This window comes from Moschus berezovskii, chromosome 18, assembly GCF_049115385.1.
Source record: "Moschus berezovskii isolate FMDL1 chromosome 18, NW_MosBer_1.0, whole genome shotgun sequence".
In the NCBI taxonomy this organism is placed as follows: Eukaryota; Metazoa; Chordata; class Mammalia; order Artiodactyla; family Moschidae; genus Moschus; species Moschus berezovskii.
In genome coordinates, this window is record NC_142477.1 from 5604737 (window position 1) to 5629658 (window position 24922).

General features: G+C 53.8%; 1 protein-coding gene across 2 annotated transcripts in view; it reads left to right on the forward strand.

The window, feature by feature from the left end:
- AHRR (aryl hydrocarbon receptor repressor) overlaps positions 1–24922 on the forward strand; it is an 89285-nt gene that overhangs the window by 1903 nt on the left and 62460 nt on the right. Inside the window, exons 1-3 of one of the 2 annotated variants that reach the window (XM_055422334.2) lie at positions 7534–7797; positions 8440–8512; positions 18359–18540. In XM_055422334.2, coding sequence (XP_055278309.1) covers positions 8451–8512; positions 18359–18540 — 244 coding nt within the window. In that variant the 5' untranslated portion in view covers positions 7534–7797; positions 8440–8450. Of the gene's footprint in view, positions 1–7533; positions 7798–8439; positions 8513–18358; positions 18541–24922 lie in introns of those variants that run through there. The other variant, XM_055422333.2, reaches the window with a different exon arrangement.

Below are 24922 nucleotides of genomic sequence, written 5' to 3' on the forward strand. Positions count from 1 at the left end.
AGCAGCACAGTTGGCTCAGAGCTCTGGGAGGCTGGCCCCGCACTGCCCGGTAGTGCGTTTCTGGGGAGGATGGTTCAGGCCCGCCAGGGCTGCATCTGTTTGAGGAGAGTGTGCAAGTGGTCAGGAAAATGGAGGCCGCACTGAGGATTACTAGGGCACGACGAGGCTCTTCCAGGGAACAGCGGCACCCCGGGGTTTCTCTCCCACCCTTGACGGGGTGCCTGGCGTGTGCTTGTTTGCTCTGGTGCTTTTTGCCATAACTTGTGTTTTTAGGGCCTTACCATCCTGGGGCTTTGTGGGCTGGCTGTGTGCACGCTGGGGGATGGCTGCCCCGGGGAGCCTGGATCCATCTCAAGTCCTGCTGCTGGAGGGGGTTTGTACCGAGGGAAGTGTGGGGTCAGCACCACCCCCTCAATGTGTACCCCCCGGCTCATCTTCCCTGTCACCTCCACCCCGCGCCACCCCTGGTCCGAGCCTTGGGCTCGTTTAGGGAATAGTGGTGCTGGGGAGGGGTCTCTGGGGCTGGTGCAGGTCAGCCCCCCGCCATTTTGGGTCTTGACGGGGCTCAGTGGGTCTCTGAGTGCCCGGCCCCTCTCGGGTGTGGGGGAGCGTCCCTGCCCAGTGTCCCCTGAGGCTGGGCCGGGTCTGGGTGCGGCTCAGTCCTCTCCTGCCGCGTTGAGAGGCCTTGCAATTCAGATGGCATGACCTCGCCCTCTGGGTTCCACCCCCCCGAGGCTCTGACCTGGCTTCCCAGAGAAGGACAAGCCTGTGGCCGTGGCTCTGGGTGAGCTGAGAAGGCTGGACCCTTCCCAAGCATCTGCCCACCCGTCCCTGCTCCAGCCTGCGGCCACCAGGCCCCACTCACTCGCCCCAGCCCGTCTCCAGAGCTCTCGTTTCCTCAGACTCGTCACCCTGCAGCTTCAAAGCCAGCTGTTGCCCCCCCAAGCCCTGCAGCTGCCCCCCTGCCCAGAAACCACCCCAGCATTGCCAGGAACACCCCAGCCCAGCCCACCCTGCCCCTGCCGGGAACACCCCACCAGCGCTGCCACCACTTGGTCCTTTTCTGCCACTCCCTGTTTTCCTGGCCACTCCAGACATTTTATTTCTATTTATATAGAAATTTGTGTTCTTTGTTTTTAGTATGGTAACATTCAATTACATAAAATTGACCATTAAAGAATTTACAGTACCTTGGTATTTATTGAGTATATTGCCAAAGCTGTGCAACTACCACCTCTAATTCCAAAACACTTTCTTCATCCCAAATGGAAACGCCATACCTGTCAAACAGTCACTCTCCCTTCTTCTTACCTCCGGCCCTGGCATTCATCTACTTTCTGGACGTTTCCTCTACATGGAATCAACGTGAATCCTTCCGGGCCTGCCTTCCGTCCTGTAGCATCATGTTCCCAAGCTCCATCCGTGTTGTAGGGACTCCTTCTTACGGCTGAGTGGTAGTCCACAGTGTGGATGGACCACGTTTTGTTTGTCTGTTCATCAACTGATGGGCATTTGGGTTGCTTCTGCTTTTTGGCTATTGTGAATAACGATGCTCTGAGTATTTTGTGCCAGATTTTGTTTGAACGTATGTTTTCAGTTCTCTTGGGCTAGGAGTGGAATTGCTGGGTCATATATAGTGACTCTGTGTTTCACTGTTTGAGGAAATTCTCAAACGCTTTCTACAGGAGCTGTGCCATTTTCCATCCCCTCCAGCAAGGCACTTGGGACCCATTTTCCCTACATCCTCACCAATATTTTTCATTTTCCTTTTTAAAAAAATTATAGTCGTCGTCATGGGTGTGGAGTGGTATCTCATTGTGGGTTTGATTTGCATTTCCCTAGCAACTCATGATGCTGAGCATCTTTTTATGTACCTGTTGACCATTTGTATGCTTTTTGAGGGAGAAATATCTATTCAAGGCCTTTGCTCATTTTTAATTAGGTTGTTTGTCTTTTTGTTGTCGAGTTTTAAGAGTTCTTTTTATAGCCTGGATACTAGACTTTATCAGATATGTGATTTGTATTTAATATGCTCTGTGTGAGTGTCTCTTCACTTTCTTGATAGTGTCCTTTGAAGTCCACATTTTAAATCTTGATGAAGTTCAATTTATCTCATTTTTCTTTTCTTACTTGTGCTTTTGGTGACATATCTAAGAATCCATTGCTAAATTTAAGGCTGAAAGAAGCATAGCATTACGTTTCCTACAAGAGTTTTACAGTTTTAGCTCATACCTTCAGGTCTTTAACTAACTGGTTGATTTTTGTCGGTGGTAGGTGGGTCCCCTGCCCTTTGGTGTATGCATGTCCAGTTGTCTAGCATCTTTTGGTGAGGGGGCCCTTCTTCCCCATTGAACTGCCTTGTTGTTGAAAATCCATAGACCACACATGTTTATTCTTATGCCACATCTCTCTTCAATGCCTTTAGAACCCTTTTATTATGAAAGTTTTCAAGCCTTCTACAAAAGTGGAGAGAGTTTTATAACGAGCCCAGTTTATTCATCAAGCAGCACAAACCCCACCCTACTCCCCAGAATACATAAACAATCACCGACATGTCATTCTTTCACAGGTGTTAGCATATATATATCTGTAAAATGTGTAGACTTTAAAAATTAGCCTTTTATGGTTTTTTTTACTTAATTTTTTTTAAATCGAGAGACTTTAGTTAATAGAAGTATCAGCAACAGTGAAAAGAGAGCTCAAAAGGGTACTCAGGACTGAGGGAGGTGCCCAGAGGGCTCGCTTGGGTGTGGGGGTTCAGGCTCCAGGAGAGGAGGGAGTGGTCGCCCCGTTTCCCGGTCCCTGGCATGGGTGGGCAGGAGCACGCAGGTGGTGGGACATGTGGGAGCCGGAAGCCCCTGGTGGTGGCCGGTGTCCCACGGCACTTACTGCGGCGGAGAGGTGCTGGGAGGGCCCGGCCCATGGAGCAGGCAGGTGCCTGGCACGCAGGGTCCCCGGGGACCGTCCCCCCAGCATCCCGCCGCTGCCGGGGCGCCGCCGCGTCCCACTCTTGGCCTCTGTGCTGTAGCTGCCGTGTTCATCTGCATAGGTCGTAAACCCCACAACACACTGTTGTTGTTATTTAAGCAGTCAATTATCTTTTAAAGATATTTAAATGGTAAGAAGGGGTCCTGCATTTTTGCCCATGCAGTTACCACTTCCTGTGCTTTCTGTTCGTTTGTGGATCCACGTTTCCATCTGGTATCATTTTCCTTTGGCCTGAAGACACTCTTTCACATTTCTTATAGTGTGGGTCAGCTGGCAATGAATGCTTTCAGCTTTTTCATGTCTGAAAAAGTCTTTATTTAGCCCTAACTTTTTGCAGTGATTTTCAGTGTCAGGAATTCTATTTTCATGCATTTTCTTTCGGTGCTTTAAGGATGCGGCTCACTGTGTCCTCTGCACCCGTGTTTCTTGGGAGGCGTCTGCAGTCACGCTTACCTGTGTTTCTTTGTGGTCTCTGGCAGCTTCTAAGATTATCCTCTTTATTAATGGTTATGAGTGATTTGATTTTGATGTGCCTTGTATAGTTTTTTTCCTCTTTCTTATGCTTGGGATACATTGACTTCTTGAATCTGTACGTTTGTAGTTTTCATTGTTTGGACAAATTTCTGCTATTATTACTTACTTCTGTCACCTCCTTTGCCCTCCTATTCTTTAGGGCCCCAGTTACGCATGTTAAGCCTCTTGAAATATCTAAATACTCAATCTTTACTTTGGTGCTGTTGTAAATGGCTTGGCCTTTGGACATCTGCACTCGGTTGCTCCCTGCTAGTGCACGGAAGACAGTTGACTTTTCTGTGCTGTCCTTTCTCTCCTTGGCCTCGCTGAACTCAGTGATCATAAGAGATCTGTCGTAGCCAAATTGTGTTATTTTCCGTGTGTGCATCATGTTGTCTGTGGACGTTCAGGGGATGACGACAGAGGACAGCTTTGTCTTGCTCACGGTCTCTGGGGGTGTATTCAGTCCTTGACTCTTAGCTGTGAGGTCAGCTGTACATCTTTTCGTGATGCCTTTTATCAGGTTGGGCTTCTCTGATGGCTCACAGGGTAAAGAACCCATCTACAATGCAGGAGACCTGGGTTTGATTCCTGGGTTGGGACGGTCTCCTGGAGAAGGGAATGGCAACCCACTCCAGTCTTCTTGCCTGGAGAATTCCATGGACAGAGGAGCCTGGTGAGTTACAGTTCATGGGGTCACAAAGAGTTGGCCACACATGAGGGACTAACACTTTATCAGGTTAATTAAGTTCCTTCTGTTCTTAGTTTAATGAGTTTTAAAAATTATTCTACATGGATTTGGCCTAATGCATTTTATATATGTTGAGGTGACCATATATACTTTCCTTTTGTTCATAAATAAAGTGAATTATACTCAATTTCTTGAATTCCTTGAGCAAACCTCACTTGTGATGTATTGTGCTCTTTATATATTTCTGGTTCCCATTTGCTAACCTTTAATTGAAGATTTTTGTGCCTGTGTTCATGAGGGATGATTTTTGTCTATAATTCCCTCAAAACATCTTTGGTTTTAGTATCAGGGAATGCGGAACTTAAATAAATTAGCTGTCAGTTTTAAATTTGATTCTTAGTTTTTTGCAGAGAATTGTATGGTTTCTTCCTTAAATTGGTAGAATTCACCAGTGACTCCACCTGGGCTTTTGCTTTTGTTTGTCCTAGAAGAAGATACAGGCTAAGCAGGTTATTTTTCTTGAGTGAGTTTGGTAGTTTGTGTCGCTCAGGAAACTGGTCCATTTCATCTAAACTGTTGAATCTGTGGGGAGAGTGTCCTAATCTCCTTAGTGAAAGTGTTAATTGCTCAGTCGTGTCTGACTCCGTGCAACCCCAAGGACTGTAGCCCACCAGGCTCCTCTGTCCATGGAATTCTCCAGGCAAGCGTGGGTTGCCATCCCTTTCTCCAGGGGACCTTCCCGATCCAGGGATTGAATCGGGTTTCCTGCATTGCAGGCAGATTCTTTACCATCTGAGCCACCAGGAAAGCCCCTTAGTCTCCTTGGACTGCCAGAACAAAACACACAGACTCGGTGGCTTAAACAACGCCTGTGAATAGTGAAGATTTATTTCTCACAGTTCCAGCAGCTGTGAAGTCCAAGATCAAGGTGCCTGCTGACCTGACTTCTGGTGAGACAGGGCTTCTTAGTTCGCATGCAGTAAAGAGTGTTGTCCTCTCATTCCCTCTCTCTGTGAGGCCAACAGTTCTGGCAGGCAGGGTTCCACCTGGAAGACCCCATTTAACCCTAATCGCCTCCTGGAAGGCCCGTCTTCAGGACAGTCAGATGTGGGACTAGGGCTTTCACACGTGAACTTGCAGGGCACACAGCTAAGTTCGTGGCTGTGTTCTCTTGTTTTCCTTCTGATGGTTGTGGGATCTGTAGTGATGTCCCTTTGTTACCAAAAGAGTGAGGTGGGGTCCGGCTGCTCACTGCAAAATCAGTTACCAAAAGGTATGTGAGGTCTGGCTACTCGCAGCCCAAAAGCCTCAGTATGTGCATCAGGATCCAGGGGTCCATGTCCGCACCTGGGGGCTGAGAGCAGTAACGCACGAACCAGCCAAAACTGTGTTTGTCGGGGCAGCTCCCTGACTCTGTGCACAAGGGGCCGGCCGTGCTTGCACAGGTTGGTGGAAAATTTGCTTTATTTCAGATGCTGACAGCTGGGACGGAGAGAGAAAGGCAGACGTCCGTCCAAAGGCTGACTCCCACCCCTCTACTGGCAACCAGCAGGGCAAGAGCTTTTATAGACAGAAGTCGGGGGTGGGGGCAGGTTCTACATGCAGAAACAGCAGAAATAGCACAGTCAGCTCTGACAGTCGTCTTCAAATTGGTCATCGGTGGTCTGACCAACATCATCTTTGTTGTTTTAGGTACAGTTAATTTTCAGCTCCAGGGTCAGTTTGTTACCATTTCTTTGAGACCAATTCCTGCGTACAGTCTGGTCATCATGTACTTTAAATTCTCCATCTGGTGTTTTAGTGTCTATAAGACAGCTCACAGGATATGGCTCAGAATATTATATATAGCCTTTGAGAAAGAGCCAAAGGTCCTTGACGGCGCTTAAGGACTGCATTCTTATTTGGTCTCTGACTGTTTTCCTTTGTTCTGCATTTCTCACTTCTCTGATTAAACTTATCCTTTGACTCAAGTTTTCTGCAGACAAAAGACAGGGACAGGAACGGGGTGGGGGCAGGGGCCACAGGGACAGGAACGGGGGGGGGGCAGGGGCCACAGGGTCCTCCTCTGCTTCACCTTCTTTCATTCATGATGTTGGTAATTTGTCTCCTCTATTTTTTGATCAGCCTGGCGAGAGGTTTATCAATTTTGTTGGTCTTTTCAAAGAACCAGCTCTTGGCTTCGTTTATTTTTCTGTTTTTCTGTTTTAAGTTTCACTGAGGGACTTCTCTGGCAATCTAGTGGGTAGGACATTGCTTTGCAATGCAGGGAGTGCAGGTTTGATCTGTGGTTGGGAAGCTAAGATCCCACATGCCTCCAGGTCAAAAAAAAACCCCAAACAAACAGAAGAAGCATAAGTTTTATTGATATTTCCTCTTTATTATTTCCACCTTTCTGCTTGATTTGTATGTGTTTTCTTGTAGTTACTTAAAGTGGAAGCTTAGGTTACTTATCTGGAACCTTTAATTTTTTTCTACTATAAACATTGTATGTTACCAGTGTCCATCAAAGTACTGCTTAGCTGTACCCCATAAAGTCTGATGTGTTGTATTTTCTTTCAATTCAAAATACTTCTAAATTTCTTTGAGACTTTCTCTTTGACCTGTGGTTATTTGCTAACCAGATAGTTGGGAGTTTTCCATATATGTTTCTAGTTTAATTCCATTATTGTTAGAGAACATACTTTGTATGACTTTTATTCTTTCAAGTCTGTTAAGGATTGCTTTACGTTTCAGAGCATGGTCTGTCTTGAGTGTCCCAGCTTCAGAGAGCATGGACTCTGCTGCTGTTGGGTGAAGCGGTCTATATGTGCTTCAGTTAGCCTGTGTCTGTTGTTTGGACATTCCACAACGTTTGTGGTTTTCTGTTTATTTGCTGTATTGATTACTGAGAAGATTGAAGGCGGGAGGAGAAGGGGGCGACAGAGGATGAGACGGCTGGATGGCATCACGGACTCAATGGACAGGGGTTTGAGTGGATTCCGGGAGCTGGTGATGGACAGGGATGCCTGGCATGCTGCGGTCCATGGGATCGCAGAGTCGGGCACGACTGAGCGACTGAACATCAGCGATGGATTAGTGAAACGTTGACGTCACGATGAGTTATCTGCTCAGGTTGTCAGCTTTTGCGCCGTGCCTTCTGAAGCTTGGGGTAGTGCACTGTCCTTGAGCAAGACGGGCGGTTCACCCTCGCGTGGCGTCCCTCCCTGTGCTGGCGACTCTCCTTCGTCTGAAGTCAGCATTGTCTGACGCTCACGCAGCCTCTCGCACGGCTGCTCCGGCTGGGCTTCTGTCAGTGCATCCTGTTTGATCCGTTTACTTTACCTGCTTTGCCAGTTGTCAGAGTGTGTCTCTTATGCTTAGAGTGGATTCATGACATGTTTCCGGCATGTTCACGTCACTTGCTGAGCATGGAGGAAAGGGTGGAAATCGTGAGTTTGAATCTGCTTCCTCTTCCAGGTTGGACACTTGAGGCCTGGCAGGGCTGCTGGCCTCCTCTCCATGTCTGCTGGCCTGGAGCCTGACGCCGAGGGGTTGCTGGTCTGCAGGGCATCCATGAGGCTCAGCCCCACTGCACGGGAAACCGAGGTTCTGACGTGTGTCCTGAGGTGACAGGCAGACTGCCCAGCCTCAGGCCATGGTCACGGGGCTGCTCCCTCAGCTAGTGGGTGGCGGCCGCCAGGTGTGGTCAGCAGGCTCAGTGCAACTCTGACTTGGTGGCCAAAGCGGATGCCTGGTGTGGTGGCGTCGAGAGAGATTTTACGTAGAAAAGAGGAAGCCTGTGTGCCCAGAAGTGCAGGCCTTGGGGGAGGTGGGCTGCTGGGAGGGACGGACAGGCCACAAGCAGCAGGGGCGGGGGGCACCTGCCCAGAGTCCCGAACCAGTGCTCAGCCCTCTGTGCCTGTGGCCCAGTGTCCTGCTGGAGCAGTGACTCCTGTTTCCAGTCGCTTCAGGGGGTCTACCCGCCAGGAGCTTTCCCAGCACAGGGCTGTCCTTTCAGGAGGACGGTGACAGGACTGGGTCCTCAGGCCACCCTGGGGGCTCAGGGGCCGCCCGTGGAGAAGGGGCGTGGCAGGAGCCAGCTCCCACGCTCGGGGCCTGGGCCTGGGAACCGTGGTTCACACCCGGGGCGTTGTGCCCTCGTGCGCCTTGCTGCGGGGGGAACACCCCGGCCGCCACCTTGGGGTTTGGGGCGTTTTGTGGACATCAGCTCCGTTCACATGACCGACTTGATGCTCCCTCTCTTTTAGGGCCCGAAACAATGATCCCACCGGGGGAGTGCCTGTATGCTGGGAGGAAACGCAGGAAGCCCGTTCAGAAACAGTAAAGTATCACATCTTTGCTGACAGCTACTGACGGTGGGGGGTGGGGGTGGGGGGGTGGGAGGCCTTGTGTTTTCACTGGAAAAAGTGAATTTTAGGAAGAAAGCAAGCAAGGCAAGGGTTCTGTCAGGCCTCCCTGAGGGCCAGGCACCCTCAGGATATTGGGATCTTGGCTGCGGGGTGCAGGGGCAGGACTCTGGGCCGCCTTCCCAGCCCTGATTGCAGCTGAGGTTCGGCCAAGGGATACCCCGCTGCCCGGGTGAGACTGTTTCCAGCTGGACACACCCCAGTGCCCCTGGGCTTCACCCTGAGTGAAAGGAGACTGGGGCTCATCCTCCCAGCCTCCAGGAGGCTGAGCTGGGGGTACCCCAGGCATGACCTCACCAGCCCTGTCTGTGGCTGCCCAGTGTAGCTCGGAGCCACCATGTGGGCACCCTGGGGTCGTGTCTGTGTGGGCGTCCAGATTTCTGTGACCCAGGCCACCCTCCGGCCCCTGGAGGCTGTAGGACCCGTGAGAGGTTGACAGGAATTGAGGCCCCTCCCGCCCCAAGGATGGGCTGCAAGACCGGTGAGGCTGGACTTTGGAAAGTGGCTGTCACCTGAGTCAGCTGTGTGGCTTCTGTGGGGCTGGGGGCAAGTGTGCATCCTAGTCTGCTGGGGGCAGAGGGAGGCAGAGCTGTACCCAGGGAGAGGGGGGCCAACGTCCTCAGCTCCTCTGCTCTGGTGAGAACACTTGTCTCCTTAGAGAAAGAAAGGACCTGGAGACACAGCTGTGTGCCCTGGGATCCGGGGGCCGGGGTGTGTCACCAGGATCCAGGGGGCCATGTCCACACCTGGTGGCTGAGAGCAGTAAGGCACGAACCAGCCAAAACTGTGTTTGTTGGGGCAGCTCCCTGCCTCTGTGCACGAGGTGCCGGCCGTGCTTGCACACCTGGCAGTGTGCCTGCGACATTGCTTCTCGAGGGTTCCTTGTCCAGCAGTTCAGGACACACCACAGTGTGTTGGCCCCAGCCCTCTGCCAGCGCCTGCTCAGACTGTCTCACGGGTGTCTTCTGTGACTTCAGGCCTCGTGTTGAGCTCTCGCCCGTCTTTGCAGAGGTGGCGGCCCTGGCCACGTGTTGGCCTTTCCTCATGGGCCGAGGAGGCTCATTGAGTGTTCACAGTGGGAGTGGTGGACTCCTCGGCTTTGACACAGAGTCCGCACTGCAGCTCCTGCCGTGTCTGTGTCACCCTCGTGGACTTGGGGGCGTGGGTCAGTGATGCAGACAGAGGGGTGTGCCCTGCTGTGCTGTGAGCAATGAGTTTCCTGCTGAGCTGGGGAGCTGGTGCCTCAGCCAGGATCGGTAGCCAGCAGCAAGCTATCAGCTTGCAAGCGGGTGAATCAAGGCCAGACCCAACAGGCAAGTGTGTTCCTACAAGTGGCATTGCTCAGGCCAGGAGTGTGGCGTGTGTGATTTCACAGGTGTCCCACACGGTGCTCCTTCGGCTTTGGGGAATGTGGTGCTTTTCTCAGACTCGAGCCTGGCAGACACGCTGTCTCCTTTTCTGTGACTGTCTGTGTTGACAACTTTCGCTCACTTTTCTATCAGATTGTTTATGTTTTTGTGCTTCATGATTTGTGAGAGCTTTTTGCACTCAATATGCCAGCAAATTTGGAAAACTCAGCAGTGGCCACAGGACTGGAAAAGATCGGTCTTCATTCCAATCCCAAAGAAAGGGAATGCCAAAGAATGCTCAAACTACCGCACAATTGCACTCATCTCACACACTAGTAAAGTCATGTTCAAAATTCTCCAAGCCAGGCTTCAGCAGTGTGTGAACCATGAACTTCCAGATGTTCAAGCAGGTTTTAGAAAAGGCAGAGGAACCAGAGATCAAATTGCCAACATCCGCTGGATCATGGAGAAAGCAAGAGAGTTCCAGAAAACCATCTATTTCTGCTTCATTGACTATGCCAAAGCCTTTGACTGTGTGGATCACAATAGACTGTGGAACATTCTGAAAGAGATGGGAATCCCAGACCACCTGACCTGCCTCTTGAGAAACCTGTATGCAGGTCAGGAAGCAACAGTCAGAACTGGACATGGAACAACAGACTAGTTCCAAATAGGAAAAGGAGTGCATCAAGGTTGTATATTGTCACCCTGCTTATTTAACTTATATGCAGAGTACATCATGAGGAACGCTGGGCTGGAGGAAGCACAAGCTGGAATCAAGATTGCCGGGAGAAATATCAATAACCTCAGATATGCAGATGACACCACCCTTATAGCAGAAAGTGAAGAGGAACTCAAAGGCCTCTTGATGAAAGTGAAAGAGGAGAGTGAAAAGGTTGGCTTGAAGCTCAACATTCAGAAAACAAAGATCATGGCATCTGGTCCCATCACTTCATGGCAAATAGATGGAAAAACAGTGGAAACGGTGTCAGACTTTATTTTTGGGGGCTCCAAAATCACTGCAGATGCTGATTGAAGCCAGGAAATTAAAAGACGCTTACTCCTTGGAAGGAAAGTTATGACCAACCTAGATAGCATATTAAAAAGCAGAGACATTACTTTGCCAACAAAGGTCCGTCTAGTCAAGGCTATGGTTTTTCCCGTGGTCATGTATGGATGTGAGAGTTGGACTGTGAAGAAAGCTGATCGCCGAAGAATTGATGCTCTTGAACTGTGGTGTTGAAGACTCTTGAGAGTCCCTTGGACTGCAAGGAAATCCAACCAGTCCATTGTAAAGGAGATAATTCCTGGGTGTTCATTGGAAGGACTGATGCTAAAGCTGAAACTGCAATACTTTGGCCACCTCATGCGACGAATTGACTCACTGGAAAAGACTCTGATGCTGGGAAAGGTTGGGGGCGGGAGGAGAAGGGGATGACAGAGAATGAGATGGCTGGATGGCATCACCGACTTGATGGACATGAGTTTGAGTGAACTCCGGGAGTTGGTGATGGACAGGGAGGCCTGGCGTGCTGTGATTCATGGGGTCGCGGAGAGTCGGACACGACTGAGCGACTGAACTGAACTGAACTGAACTTTGTACACTGGGGATACAGATTCTTGAAAGTGTTTCACATACTTTCGGCCAGTTTTTATTTTACTTGTGGTATTCTTTGCCATGCAAAAAGCACTTAATTTTCATGTAGTTGAGTTTATTAATCTTTTTCTTTGTGGCTAATTTTATGTCACATTTAGAAAGGTCTTCCCTGCGTCAAATTTATGAGAGTTTTCCTAGAAGATCCTGAATATACATTTAGAAGTTCTGAGCCCTTGGAATCTTTCCTGGTGAAAGGTGTGTGTTCTGAATCTGTTTCTTCTTCCCTGTGGCTGCTGGTTGTTCCCAGGATTTCTGTTGGGTGAGCAGTGTTCTCCTCACCGATTTGTCATGGTATTGGGTGTTTAGATCTGTGGTTTCAGGGACAGTGAAGAACACCTGGACACACTCACCCAACTGTGCCTGTGGACATGGCCCTGCCGGCCTGTCTGGGCACCAGTGTCTGTGGGTTGCAAAGGCTGGGAAGGCTGCTGGGATGTGTACTGGGTGCCTGGACCAGAGCCCTTGGGCTCTCCTGGGGGTGTGAGCCCCACCTGCCAGCTGCAGCCCTGCCCCCTCGCCGAGGCTGTGGGCAGGCAAAGAAAGTCTGGAGCCTGCATCGATGGACTGCATGGTGGAACCTGCTGGAAGCCCGGGTGAGAACGTGCTCCCCTGAGGCCCAGGGCTGGGCCCACCCCGAGCGAGCAGGGCGGGCTGCAGGTCCCCCACCCCCCGCCCCTCACCACAAGGGCTGACCGTGGTGGTGGCGCCCCGTGCTCTGGGGGCGGCACCTCGCACTCTGAGCTCAGAGCTGTGTGAGCCGCAGGGCTCCCCCTCGTCTCCACTTCTGTCTTCGTGTGACTGACTGTGACCAGAGCACCCTGGGCTGAGAGCGCTCGCTGCAGTCCAATCCGCATGGGGATACGGGGCTGCTCGAGAAGGCCCTCCTGAAACTGAGGTTAGCGAGGCGCTGAGGCTCCTTGTGACCGCCATTCCTCCCACGGCCTCACAGGCGACCGTGCCTGCGCCCCCGTCCTGCCGGCTGGTCTGCACTTCCTGGGACTTTCTACGAAGGGGGCCCTCTCCGAGTGGAGGCTTCACTCCCCTGTCTGACTTGGGTGCCCATCGTGTGGATGAACCACGTGTGGTTGCTCATCTCAGGTGAGAGTTGGGTGGGTCCCAGGTTGGGGTGTCACCAGCAAAGCTGCTGTGAACGTTTATATTTGAGTCTTCGGGTGTGTGCCTTCATTTCTCTTGGGTGGGACTGTGGGTCCGTGTGCAGTCGAGGAGGGCTCAACTTTCTGACAGTCCACCAGACAGACGGTTTTCTGAGCAGCTTTGATGTCCACGCTGCCTGCGGCAGGGCGTGGGGCTCGTCTGCCTCCTCAGGACGCCTGGATGTCCGTCCTGGTCTCAGCTCCCCGACGGATCGTGGTGGAGGCTCACCGTGGCTTTACATTGGGTTTCTCCAGTGAGGAACGGTGCTCGTGGCCTTTCCTGTGCTTATTTGCTGTACACAGAGCTTCTCTGGTAAAGAGTTCATCTGTTTTCATATTGGGCTGTTTGTCTTCTTGTTGAATTGTGAAACTTCTTTAGTAGTCTGGATATAGGCTTTTGTGAATATTTTTAGCTAATCAATCTATGACTCCCCTTTTAATTTTCTTAATGGTGACTTTCAAAAGTCACTTTAAATTCTTTGAGAAAGATCAATTTATCACTTTTTTCTTTCACAGTATTTTTAGTGTGTGCCCTGAGAGCCCCAGGACTCCTTCCAGGGTCTCCAAGATTTTCTAATGTATTTTCTTGTAAAGTTTTATGGTACATTTTAGACTTAGGCCTACAGTCTGTTTTGATCTAATTTCTGGTATTGTGTGAGGTAAGGGTTGATGTTTACTTGTTTTCTTGGCTGTTCAGTTGATTAGCACCACTTGTTGAAAAGACTTTCTTTTCCTATTGAATTTCGTTAGTGTCTTTGTCAAGTGAATTGGCCAAAAGTATGTGGCTCTGTTTCTGGACCCTGTGTTCTGCTCCATTGATCTTTTTCCGTCTTTGTCTGAAACCAAACCAAAATGGAACACTTAACTCCAAGAGGATTATGGTCAGTCAGGTAAGTCCTCCAACTCTGCCCTCTGCCACGTCCACATAAAGTCTAGACTGTCGTTTCTGCAAAAAGTCCTGTCGAGATTTCCTTTGAAGCTCCATCAAGTCCACAGGTCAGTTTGGGGGTAACACCGTCTTAACAGTACCCAGCCTTACTAGCTGAATTTCCATTGTTTGTGTCTCTTTGCTCAGCGCTGTTTATGGACTTGTCCTGGGTGTTTTAGGTTTCTGGGTCCCTCACCTCCTCCCGAGTCTCCACCCTGCAGAGTCGGGGCTTCCCACCGTGGCTCTGGGCCCGAACCCGAGGTCAGCTCAGAGGGGCGCCTCCCTCCAGTGGCCCCCTCACCCACCTGGTGGGGGAGAGGGTCTCTGCCCTGGCCCCTGGAACCGAAGCCTGGGGAGGCGTGTTGGGCTGGGTTTGAGGGGCCGCTGGGTGCTCGGTTTGAGAAAGCTGGAAGGAACAGAGCCTTCCCAACATCCCTGTCTTCAGTCAGGAGTGTCCCCCGGTGCCCCACGGGGTGGGGGTGGGGACAGTCACCACTCAGTCCATCCCAGGTGTGGCTGGGGGCCTGCTCCTCACAGGTCTGCCCCAGTGAGGTCTCTGCCCTCCTCTGGCTCCTGTACCTGCCCTCGGCACTGCTCTGCTTTCTGGGGAGGCCTTGAGTTCTCTCACTTCTAGGCGGGGCTCCCCTCTGGGTGGCAAGTCCAGTCCTCACGAGGCTGCTCCATCTCCCCACACCTCCTGGCTCTGCATTTTGTTAGCAGATGACCGATGTTGGTGTAGGCACCTCATTAAGGAAAAAATAAGAAAATAAAATGAAGAAAGTGACAAGATAACCAGAGAATGGGAGAAAATTTGTGTATCTGTTAAGGATCTAGTATCCCGAATATATAAAGATTTCCTACAACTTGAGAGCAAACAACCCAATTTAAAAATGGGCAAAAGGCTCAAGTAGACATTTCTCCAAAGAAGATACGGAGATGGGCAGCAAGCACGTGAGAAGATGCCCACCATTACTGGCCATTCGGTCAGTCAGTTCAGTGCTCAGTTGTGTCCAGCTCTTTGCGACCCCATGGACTGCAGCACGCCAAGCCTCCCTGTCCATCACCAACTCCCAGAGCTTGTTCAAACTCATGTCCACTGAGTCGGTGATGCCATCCAACCATCTCATCCTCTGTCGTCCCCTTCTTCTCCTGCCTTCAATCTTTCCCAGCATCAGGGTCTTTTCAAATGAGTTAGTTCTTCCCATCAGGTGGCCAAAGTATTGGAGTTTCAGCTTCAGCATCAGTCCTCCCAGTGAATATTCAGGACTGATTTCCTTTAGGATGGACTGGTTTGATCTCCTTGCAGTCCAAGGGACTCTTAAATCTTCTCCAATACCACAGTTCAAATGCATTCATTCTTTGGTGCTCAGTTTTCTTTATGGTCCAACTCTCACATCCATACATGACTACTGGAAAAACCATAGCCTTGACTAGACGGACCTTTATTGGCAAAGTAATGTCTCTGCTTTTTAATGCAGTGATTTTGGAGCCCAAAAAAATAAAATCAGCCACTGTTTCCGTTGTTCCCCCATCTATTTGCCATGAAGTGATGGGACCAGATGCCATGATCTTAGTTTTCTGAATGTTGAGCTTCAAGCCAACCTTTTCACTCTCCTCTTTCACTTTCATCAAAAGGCTCTTCAGTTCCTCTTCACTTTCTGCCATAAGGGTGGTGTCATCTGCATATCTGAGGTTATTGACCTCTCTCCCGGCAATCTTGATTCTAACTTGTGCTTCATCCAGCCCAGCATTTTGCATGATGTACTCTGCATATAAGTTAAATAAGCGGGGTGACAATATACAGCCTTGACGTACTCTTTTCCCAGTTTGGAACCTGTCTGTTGTTCCATGTCCGGTTCTAACTGTTGCTTCTTGACCTGCATACAGGTTTCTTAGGAGGCAGGTAAGATGGTCTGATATGCCCATCACTCAAAGAATTTTCCACAGTTTGTTGTGATCCATACAGTCAAAGGCTTTAGCATAGTCCATGAAGCAGAAGTAGATGTCTTTCTGGAACTCTCTTGCCTTTTCTATGATCCAGCAGATGTTGGCAATTTTGCCTCTAGTTCCTCTGCCTTTTCTAAATCCAGCTTGTACACCTGGAAGTTCTCGGTTCACGGACTGCTGAAGCCTGGCTTGCAGGATTTTGAGCATGACCTTGCTAGCATGTGAAGTCAGCGCAGTTGTGCGGGTAGTTTGAACATTCTTTGGCTTTGCCTTTCTTTGGGACTGGAATGAAACTGACTTTTCCAGTCCTGTGGCCACTGCTGAGTTTCCCCAATTTGCTGGCATTTTGAGTGCAGCACTTTAACAGCATCATCTTTTAGGACTTGAAATAGCTCAGCTGGAATTCCATCACCTTCACTAGCTTTGTTCATAGTGATGCTTCCCAAGGCCCACCTGACTTCACACTGCAGAATGTCTGGCTCTAGGTGAGTGATCACACTGTTACACCATCACACGTATGAGAATGTTATTTAAAAAAGGACAGTAGCAAGTGTTGGTGAGGCTGTTAAGTATGGTGGTATGGAAGACGGTCTGGCAACTCCTTAAAAAGCTAAATATAGAATTGCAGGGCCATGGAACACGACTCAGCCCTGAGAAGTAACGTAACGCCACACGTCCTGGTGGACGAAGCTCGACTATGTGATGGTCAGTGAAGGATGCCAGGCTGAGAAGTCCGATTCCATTCACAGAAACATCTGAATGAGCAAACCCAGAAAGACAGACACCGGTTGTGGCTGCTGGGGCCTGAGAGATGAGAGAAGCTGCTTGGTAGGAGTGTTACTTGGGGGTGAAGAAATGTTTTGGAGCTTGATGGAGGTTGACAGCTCTGTGAATGTCCTAAACTCCAGCTTTCACTTTAAAGCAGCTTTATGTTACGTGAATTACAGCTCAATCAAGAGAAAGAAGTAGCCGAGGTGGAGCTTCTGCTCTTGTGTGGTTTTGTGTGGCCTTGGCCCCCACGGCCCCGTGGGGTGGGGGGTGCCCGGGGGTTTCTGGCCGAAAGGACTGTGTGGGGCAGGTTTGCATGTTCTTACAAGTGAGTGCATGGTAGAAAAACGGGACCTTCTGGACCCAGGAGCCCAGAGTCCCTGAAGGCAGCCCCCGACCTAGGGAGCACGGGCCCGGGGGAGGCGGCCCCTGTCCGACTGGCCTGGCCTTGCTTTCTAGGAAGGAGGTTGAGGAGACATTTCTACGTGGTGGGGGCAGGGCTGGGGGCAGGTGAGAGGGCCCGTGAGCGCAGCTGCAGTGTGCAGGATGTCCAGGAAGGGCCGCTCCCTTGGAGGGAGGGAGGTGGTGGGGCCTTGGCCTCCCCATCCTGAGTGGAGGGGCGGGGAGGGTGCACCATGGTGCCCAGGCTGCCTTGCTCACCTTGGCCTTATTAGCACCTTCCAGCCCTGATGAGCAGGGGGACACAGGCCCAGAGGGGCCACACACGCCTTGAGGGCAGGGCCCAGAGGAGCTCCTGAGAGAGCTGAGCAGTGTGCCCAGGGCTGGTGCCCACCGCTACCTCAGCGGGTGTGAGCACAGAGAGGCCACACGGCCCTCCTGCTGGCTCTTCCGCATCTCTGGGCCTCCCTCCAGAGCTGCGACCAGTGGCCAGCACGGTTGGTGTGTCAGTGTGGCCGATGTAGCTGGCATGGCCTCTGTGCCCAGTGTGGCCTCTGTGGCTGGTGTAACTGATGTGGCCGGCGTGGCCTCTGTGGCTGGTGTAGCTAATGTGGCCAGCGTGGCCTCTGTGGCTGGTGTAGCTGATGTGGCCGGCGTGGCCTCTGTGGCTGGTGTAGCTAATGTGGCCAGCGTGGCCTCTGTGGCTGGTGTAGCTGATGTGGCCGGCATGGCCTCTGTGGCTGGTGTAGCTAATGTGGCCAGCGTGGCCTCTGTGGCTGGTGTAGCTGATGTGGCCGGCGTGGCCTCTGTGGCTGGTGTAGCTAATGTGGCCAGCATGGCCTCTGTGGCTGGCATGGCCGCTGGGCCCAGTGTGGCTGATGTGGCTGGTGTAGCTAATGTGGCCAGCATGGCCTCTGTGGCTGGTATAGCTAATGTGGCCGGCGTGGCCTCTGTGGCTGGTATAGCTAATGTGGCCGGCATGGCCTCTGTGGCTGGTATAGCTGATGTGGCCGGCGTGGCCTCTGTGGCTGGCATGGCTGCTGGGCCCGGTGTGGCTGATGTGGCTGGTGTAGCTGATGTGGCCGGCGTGGCCTCTGTGGCTGGTGTAGCTGATGTGGCCGGCGTGGCCTCTGTGGCTGGTGTAGCTGATGTGGCCGGCATGGCCTCTGTGGCTGGCATGGCCGCTGGGCCCAGCGTGGCCTCTGTGGCTGGTGTAGCTAATGTGGCCGGCGTGGCCTCTGTGGCTGGTGTAGCTGATGTGGCCGGTGTGGCCTCTGTGGCTGGTGTAGCTGATGTGGCCGGCGTGGCCTCTGTGGCTGGTGTAGCTGATGTGGCCGGCGTGGCCTCTGTGGCTGGCACGGCCGCTGGGCCCAGTGTGGCTGATGTGTGGCATGGCCGCAGTCTAGCTTGTGCGTCTCTGGAAACTGATGCCTTTTCATTCCATGAGGCACATATTCGCCGGCGGCCACCTTTTGAAGCCGAGTGCTCCTCCTGAGGTCACTGCCTGGGATGCTTTCCACCTGGGAGTCCCAGCCTGACTGTGGTCTTCCCCTCACAGGAGGCCTGTCGTGGGTGCTGAGAAGTCGAACCCTTCCAAGAGGCACCGGGACCGCCTCAATGCCGAGCTGGACCACCTGGCCGGCCTGCTGCCACTGCCACCCGACGTCATCTCTAAGCTTGACAAGCTCTCGGTCCTGCGGCTCAGCGTCAGCTATCTCAGGGTGAAGAGCTTCTTCCAAGGTAGGACCCTCATCTCTGTCCGCCTGGGCCTGGCCTGGGCCCCCCTGGCTTTATCACCCCTGTCCCCTGGGCCTCACCTGGGCCCACCTGGCTTCCCCGGGATGAGCCTGTTTTTGCTTCTTGACTGGAGCCCTTTAGAGTCAGAGTGCTGAGTGCGACCAACCAGAGCAGATTGGGTGGGGAGGGGCTGGGGCCGGCCCGCCCCCTGTCTGGCTCGCCTGCCCCAGCCCTGGGGATGCTGTGCTGGGCCAGGTGCAGCCCTCCTCAGCGCAGGGCAGCTGGTGTGTCCATCAGGCCCTTGCAGTGCGCTGGGTACTCGCTTGTGTCCGGTGCCCCTGGCCAAGCCTTACTCTTCACGTGGCCTGGCTGAGCTCTTGGGGAAGAAATGTGGTTGTCCCCAGCCTGCTTCAGCAGCCTGGACCGCAGCCATCAGTCCTCAGCCAAGTCTGAGCTTCTTACAAAACTGCGCATTTATTCTGTGTCTTTGGGCAGAGGTAAGACGAGTGTTTACAGTGGGCATGTGTGGACACCAGGGGGTGGTGGATGGCAGCTGACTGCCCGCTCACGCTCTGCTCAAGGCTCTTGGAGTTAACGCGTGCACAGCCTTCTGAGGCCAAAATCTGCCTCGGGCTGTGGTTAGGAGGGCCAGCCGCTGAGGCTGCGGCCCAGAACCACGGGATCTGGGCCTGTGCAGTGCCGGCCCCACTGCGGGGCTGCAGATGTGCATGTGTCCGACGTGCCTGAGGTGTGGCAGCCACTGTGCCTTGCTGGCTTTCTCGGCCTGGGAGGGCACTTTTCCTGAGGACGCAGGCTGCTTTCAACCCCGACATCCCCAGGGACCCGCTCGCTGTGCCCTCCAGCTGGGTCAGCGCCGACCAGCCCGGCACAGGGCCCGCCTGGGTTCCCTTTGTTTCCCAGAGCGGGAACCTCAGTCCTCCCGCCACAGCTGGCCCTGGGAGACCCCTTTGTGTGAGGGCCCTGATGGGTCTGGGTCCCACTCCCGGGGTCCCGCGGCCCCTCCCCTGTGTCCAGCTCTGCTCTGGGGCTGGACCCCTGCTGGGGGTACACATTGCACACTGAGTGGTGCTGACCCCGGTGAGCCGAGCTGTCCCTGGTGGAAAGGCTCCTCTGTCCCCGGGGGAGGCCGAGTGCTCAGAGCTGTGTCTGCTGACCCAGGCTTGGTTCTGGGGGCGGGGAGGTCCTTGCTCTTTGTGACGTCTACCTGTGTCCACCCCCTAACCCCCGCCACATGGGCTCGTGGACATCATAGGGTGGGGATATAGGCAGAGTTTTGACAACTTGGCCTGGGATTCACCCAGCACCAGCCCAGGTTCGTCCCCCAGTAAATCACCCAGAGCCCCCGCCCCCACATGGTTGGAGGCACAAGCTTAGGAAGCATTTTTGGAAACGTTAGGCTTGGAGGGCAGCAGAGAATGGTGGGTGCTATGGGGACAGGAATTTGGGGGGTCACCAGGAGAGTTGTGCAGGTTGGAGGGCTTCCAGGAGGAGGTGAGGGGGGTGGTGTGGTCTGCAAGCCGCATGGAGGCAGCCCCATCATGGAGCTGTCTAAGGGACCTTTGCTACTGCAGTCCTGCACTGAGAAGGCCCCACCCTCCCCAGCTGTGGTCTGGGCCCCTCCCCCAGCAACTGGCACCCTGCCCTGCTGGCCCCCCACCCCGAGGTCAGCCCCGAGGCCCCCGCGGATCCCCAGGCCCACACCTCTTGCAACCACCAGGAGTTCTGCGTTCTCTTGCGTATCCCACTGGCCCACTTGCAGAACTGGGCCTGAAATCTGTCTGAGTCCCTCCCACACCCACAATCTCCTTTCCCTCCTTAAAGCACCTGTATTTCCCTGGATCTCGGGTTATGGTTGCCTGGGACTGTGATGGGCCCAGGAAAATGGGGAAATTTGAGCATTATGTGGTTCTTTGTGTGAAGCAGGCAGCCAGTTTCCCAGCTCCTCTATTCCAAGTGGAAGCTGAAAGCGACAGTTCTACAGGGGCTTCACGTGACGTGTGTGCGTGCTAAGTCCCTTCACTCGTGTCCGACTCTTTGTGACTCTATGGACTGTTAGTCCACAAGGTTCCTCTATCCATGGGATTCTCCAGGCAAGAATACTGGAGTGGGTTGCCGTGCCCTCCTCCAGGGGATCTTCCAACCCAGGGATCGACCCACATCTCCTGTGGCTCCTGCATTGCAGGCAGATTCCTTATTGCTGAGCCCCTGGGGAAGCCTTCCAGTGACACTACTTCTAAATTAAACATCAGTACCTCCAGCTGCTGGGAGGTGCGGCGTGGGGCCCAGGGCATGTGGTTCCTGGTCACCGTGGACTCCATGGTTCCTGGATGCTGAGTCCTCGGGGGCTGCAGGAGACCAGGGGCTGCAGCCAGCTTTCTGCTTCGGGGTCATGCCTTCAGGCGTCTCTCGGCCCCTCCTGAGTGCCTTCTGGGGAGGGCTCCATCCCCAGGGCCCTGGTGGGGTCACCGCGGACCCGGCCGAGCCCCCGCTGGGGCTGACGCACAGATTCGCTGAAGTGTTTCTCTCCCATCCAAGTATTAACGAGGCCCGACCCTGCTTGGCTTCTGAGGTCAGAACAGATTGGGCGCGTTCAGGGTGGTATGGCTGTAGACAAGCTTTTGTCCCTGAGAGGCGGTTACAGGTGTTCTGTTTTACTATCCAGGTTTCCAAGTCACTGGAAATGCATCAGGTCTTTAGGTCGGAAACATGCAGATGTGTGAAGCAGCAAAAGCAGTTGTTCGGCACTGGTGTGGCCTCCGTGTGGAGTCCAGGGCGCTCGTCTTGGAGCCACAGGCCCTGCTGGTGCTGCCGCTTCTCTGGCCCCGTCTGTGCTCATGAAGGAGAGAGTTCCATGAAGGGATGACGGGGTGCCTCCGAAGGCCTGGGGATGCTGGGGGCTCATGGACCCATCTTCAGAAACTCTCAGACCCCGATTCCCAGTACCTGGTCTCCATCCCCACTGTGGGGTCTCCATCATCCACTGTGGGGTCTCCATCTCCGTTGTGGGGTCTCCATCCCCACTGTGGGGTCTCCATCCCCACTGTGGGGTCTCCATCGTCCACTGTGGGGTCTCCATCCCCATTGTGGGGTCTCCATCGTCCACTGTGGGGTCTCCATCGTCCACTGTGGGGTCTCCATCATCCACTGTGGGGTCTCCATCCCTGTTGTGGGGTCTCCATCCTCCACTGTGGGGTCTCCATCCCCGTTGTGGGGTCTCCATCCCCACTGTGGGGTCTCCATCATCCACTGTGGGGTCTCCATTGTCCACTGTGGGGTCTCCATCCCTGTTGTGGGGTCTCCATCTCCACTGTGGGGGATCTCATTGTGGAGTCTCTACCCCACTGTGGGGTCTCTATCTCCATTGTGGGGTCTTCATTCCCTTTCTGGGGTCTCCACCCCCCATTCCAGGGACCCCATCCCTGTCCCCAGGGTTCCCCATGCCCGGGGCTTCCTCAGTGACCCACGTGGATAGCTGTACCAGGTTTGGGGCTGCCCAGGAGGGGTTTTCTGTTCACCTTCCCCCCACAGAGGCTTCCATCTGCCTTTGGGACACTGATAGGGGACTGGTCACTTCCTCTCTGGTCACTTCCTCAGATACAGCTGTGTCCAGCCAGGCTAGGGTTGGTGGCCTTGGAAAGACTTCGGTTCTGTTGTTTGCAGGAGTTCAGGCATCGGCCAGGTGTCTGCCTGAACGCATGGTTCCTCTAAACCAGGAGCAGAGTGCTCCTCCCACACTGAGCCCGATCCCTCTCCTCCCCCGAGGCAGGGGGATGCCCCATCAGTTCTGTGGAGCCCTCACGCTGCCAGTGGGCGGCCCTGCTGGTCACACCTGGGGGAGGTAATGAACCTGACTTCCGTATCACCCTTTTCTCCCAAGGATTCCCAAGTTTGTGATCTTTCTCAAGCTGTACATTTTAGGGGAAATTCTAAACATTTTCCTGAATTCATTCCCTCTGCATAGTTAGAAAAAAGTCGAGCTATAAAAATTGGATCTTAATCTCTGCTTCCTGACTCAGAAATGGATAATTTCATTAAAGCTTCCATAAAAAGTCACCTTTGGGAAGGACATGAACTGGAAAGTTCCAGCCTCCAATAGTAAATGGCAGATTTGCTTGTAGTGCCGTGTTTGTGTCAACTTTCATGAAGTTTTAAAAGTCAGTGAGCTTATTTAATTACTTAACTTGGTTCTGCGTAGACTGAGGGCTGGTGCTTCTTAGTTATAAACCCTTTGCTTGTACCAAAGAGAGGGATTTTCCACTCTTGCAAGTTTCACTGTTTGCAAGAGGGGAAACTGGGGGCTGATCACAGAAAAGGGAGGCAGGGTGGGTGGAGAATGTGAAGGACTCTGAGTGGGGCGGGAGCCAAGTTCCCTCCAGGACGTGTGGCCCAGGATGTGAGGTCCCAGCCGCTCAGGCACCCCCTTCTCAGGCCCAGCACTCGGCACTGTGGCATTGACCCAGGCAGGAGACTTGCTGGACCTGGGCTTCAAGGGCCTAGACTGGGGACCAGTGTGCAGATGACCAAGGTCCCCAGTCACCCTAGCCTGGCCGGTGGCGTGCAGGCAGGACCGTGGGTGGGATGAACAGAGGGAGGGGACACTCAGCAGAACCAGGAGGGGAAAGCACAGGTTCGGCCTCCAGGGATCCAGAGATCCCTGAGCTGTGAGGACCCACCCCCGCTCACTGTCCACCCGGCCCGGGCCTGGGGTTGGCCCACCTGCACGCTCTGTGCTGGGTGGACCCTGGCCCTGGGCTCGCCTGAGCTGGGAGGGTCTGTTTCAGCCCCTCCGGGTGGCAGGTCCACAGGCCCTGCATCCTGAGCTATGTCTGGGACACGCGGGATGCTGTGCTTCTCTGCGGGTCAGAGATGAAATTCTCCCCAAGACTTAGGGCCCTGTGATCCAGGAGTGCAGTGGATGCAGCTGAGCTAAACTATGCGGTTCTCAGCTGAGTCGTCCTTCCCTGATGAGCTCTGCTGGGAATGAGTGTCTGTGGCCCCGCAGAGCACGTCCTGAGGCCTGGCCCCACTGAGCCGGGGTTGGCGGGGGGAGGCGGGGCTCCGAGAGGGGCTTGGGGCAGGAGACGGGCGAGGTGGGGCCCGTCCCTGAGAATGAACACCCCTGCGAGTGGAGGCTCCAGGGGCCCTCCCCACTGTGTTATGCGAGCGGGGTGCTCTGAGTGGCGAGGTGTGCGAGGCCTCTGAGATGCTGAGAGCCGGGTCGGGACCGGACTGTCCTGCCTTCACGGGGCTGCTCCGTGGATTCCTCCCCAGGGGATGCGGCTGTGGCTGCATGTCTTCTCCAGCCCTTCTGCTGCGGGAGCCCCTTCCCCGCAGCGCAGACAGCTTCTGGAGGACGGCCCCCGGGGCCTTTCCAGCAAAGGTACACTGCTCTGGGTCACGTCAGGCTGTGTGTACACCTGCCTCTTACCCTGGGCGGGTCCCCTGCATGGCCATCATTCAGAAAGATCACCTGGATCGTTTTACGCTGGTCTCACTTGTGTCGTCTCTCAGTTGCCTCTGGAGGCAGAGTCTAGCCTAGGGGAGGGGCAGGCTCTTGGTTCATTCCCGCATCTGTGCACTCTCTCCTGGTTCCTGAGCACCCCGCCCCAGGACATGTGTCCCCCAGGAAACAGGAAAGACAGTTGATTTTTCTCTCACCGCCCTGGGACGGACCGGGGGCAGTCCCAGACCTTCCCTGTCCCTTCTGGGTCATTTAGGGTCTTCCAGTCACTGGTACTAGTGTGATCAGTCCAGCTGAACGTTAAATCTCTGAAAGAATTTCAGGCGTGAGCCGTCTCGCTGACTAGTCTGAGGGTTCAGCAGGCAGGGCTGGGGCAGGGAGAGCCCGATGGTGAACTTGGCTGCCTCTCCCTGAGGCCCTGCCTCACCAGAGCCACGGTCTCTGGCCTTCCCAGGTCAGAGCAGCAGCAGGAACAGGAGGTGGGGTTGGGAGAAGTCTGCCTGGCGGTGCTGGAAGCCGGCACCCGGCTGGGTGGTCTCGGTGTTTTCCCGCTTCTGAGGACCACATGCCTGGGGTGTCTGTCTGCCTCAGCGGCTGAGATGGGTCGCCCATCCTCTCTAGTCACTTCCTTGTGCTTCCTTCTTGAACACAAGTGTCAGACGGCTGCATGCCTATAGGCATCCTCCCGGGAGGAGCTGAGATACCGTAGGCCAGTGTTTGGATATTGTGGCCCCACCTGCTCCACAGGAAATGTAAGTCTTTGACGGGCCTGGTTGACACATGGTGCTTCTCACTTGCAGACCAAACGCCTTTGGAGTTCTTGAATATAGAGAGACACCCGCCCCGTGGGCCCCTGGAGGCACGTGCAGGCCTCACAGGGCCATCACAGAGCTCCTCTCACTG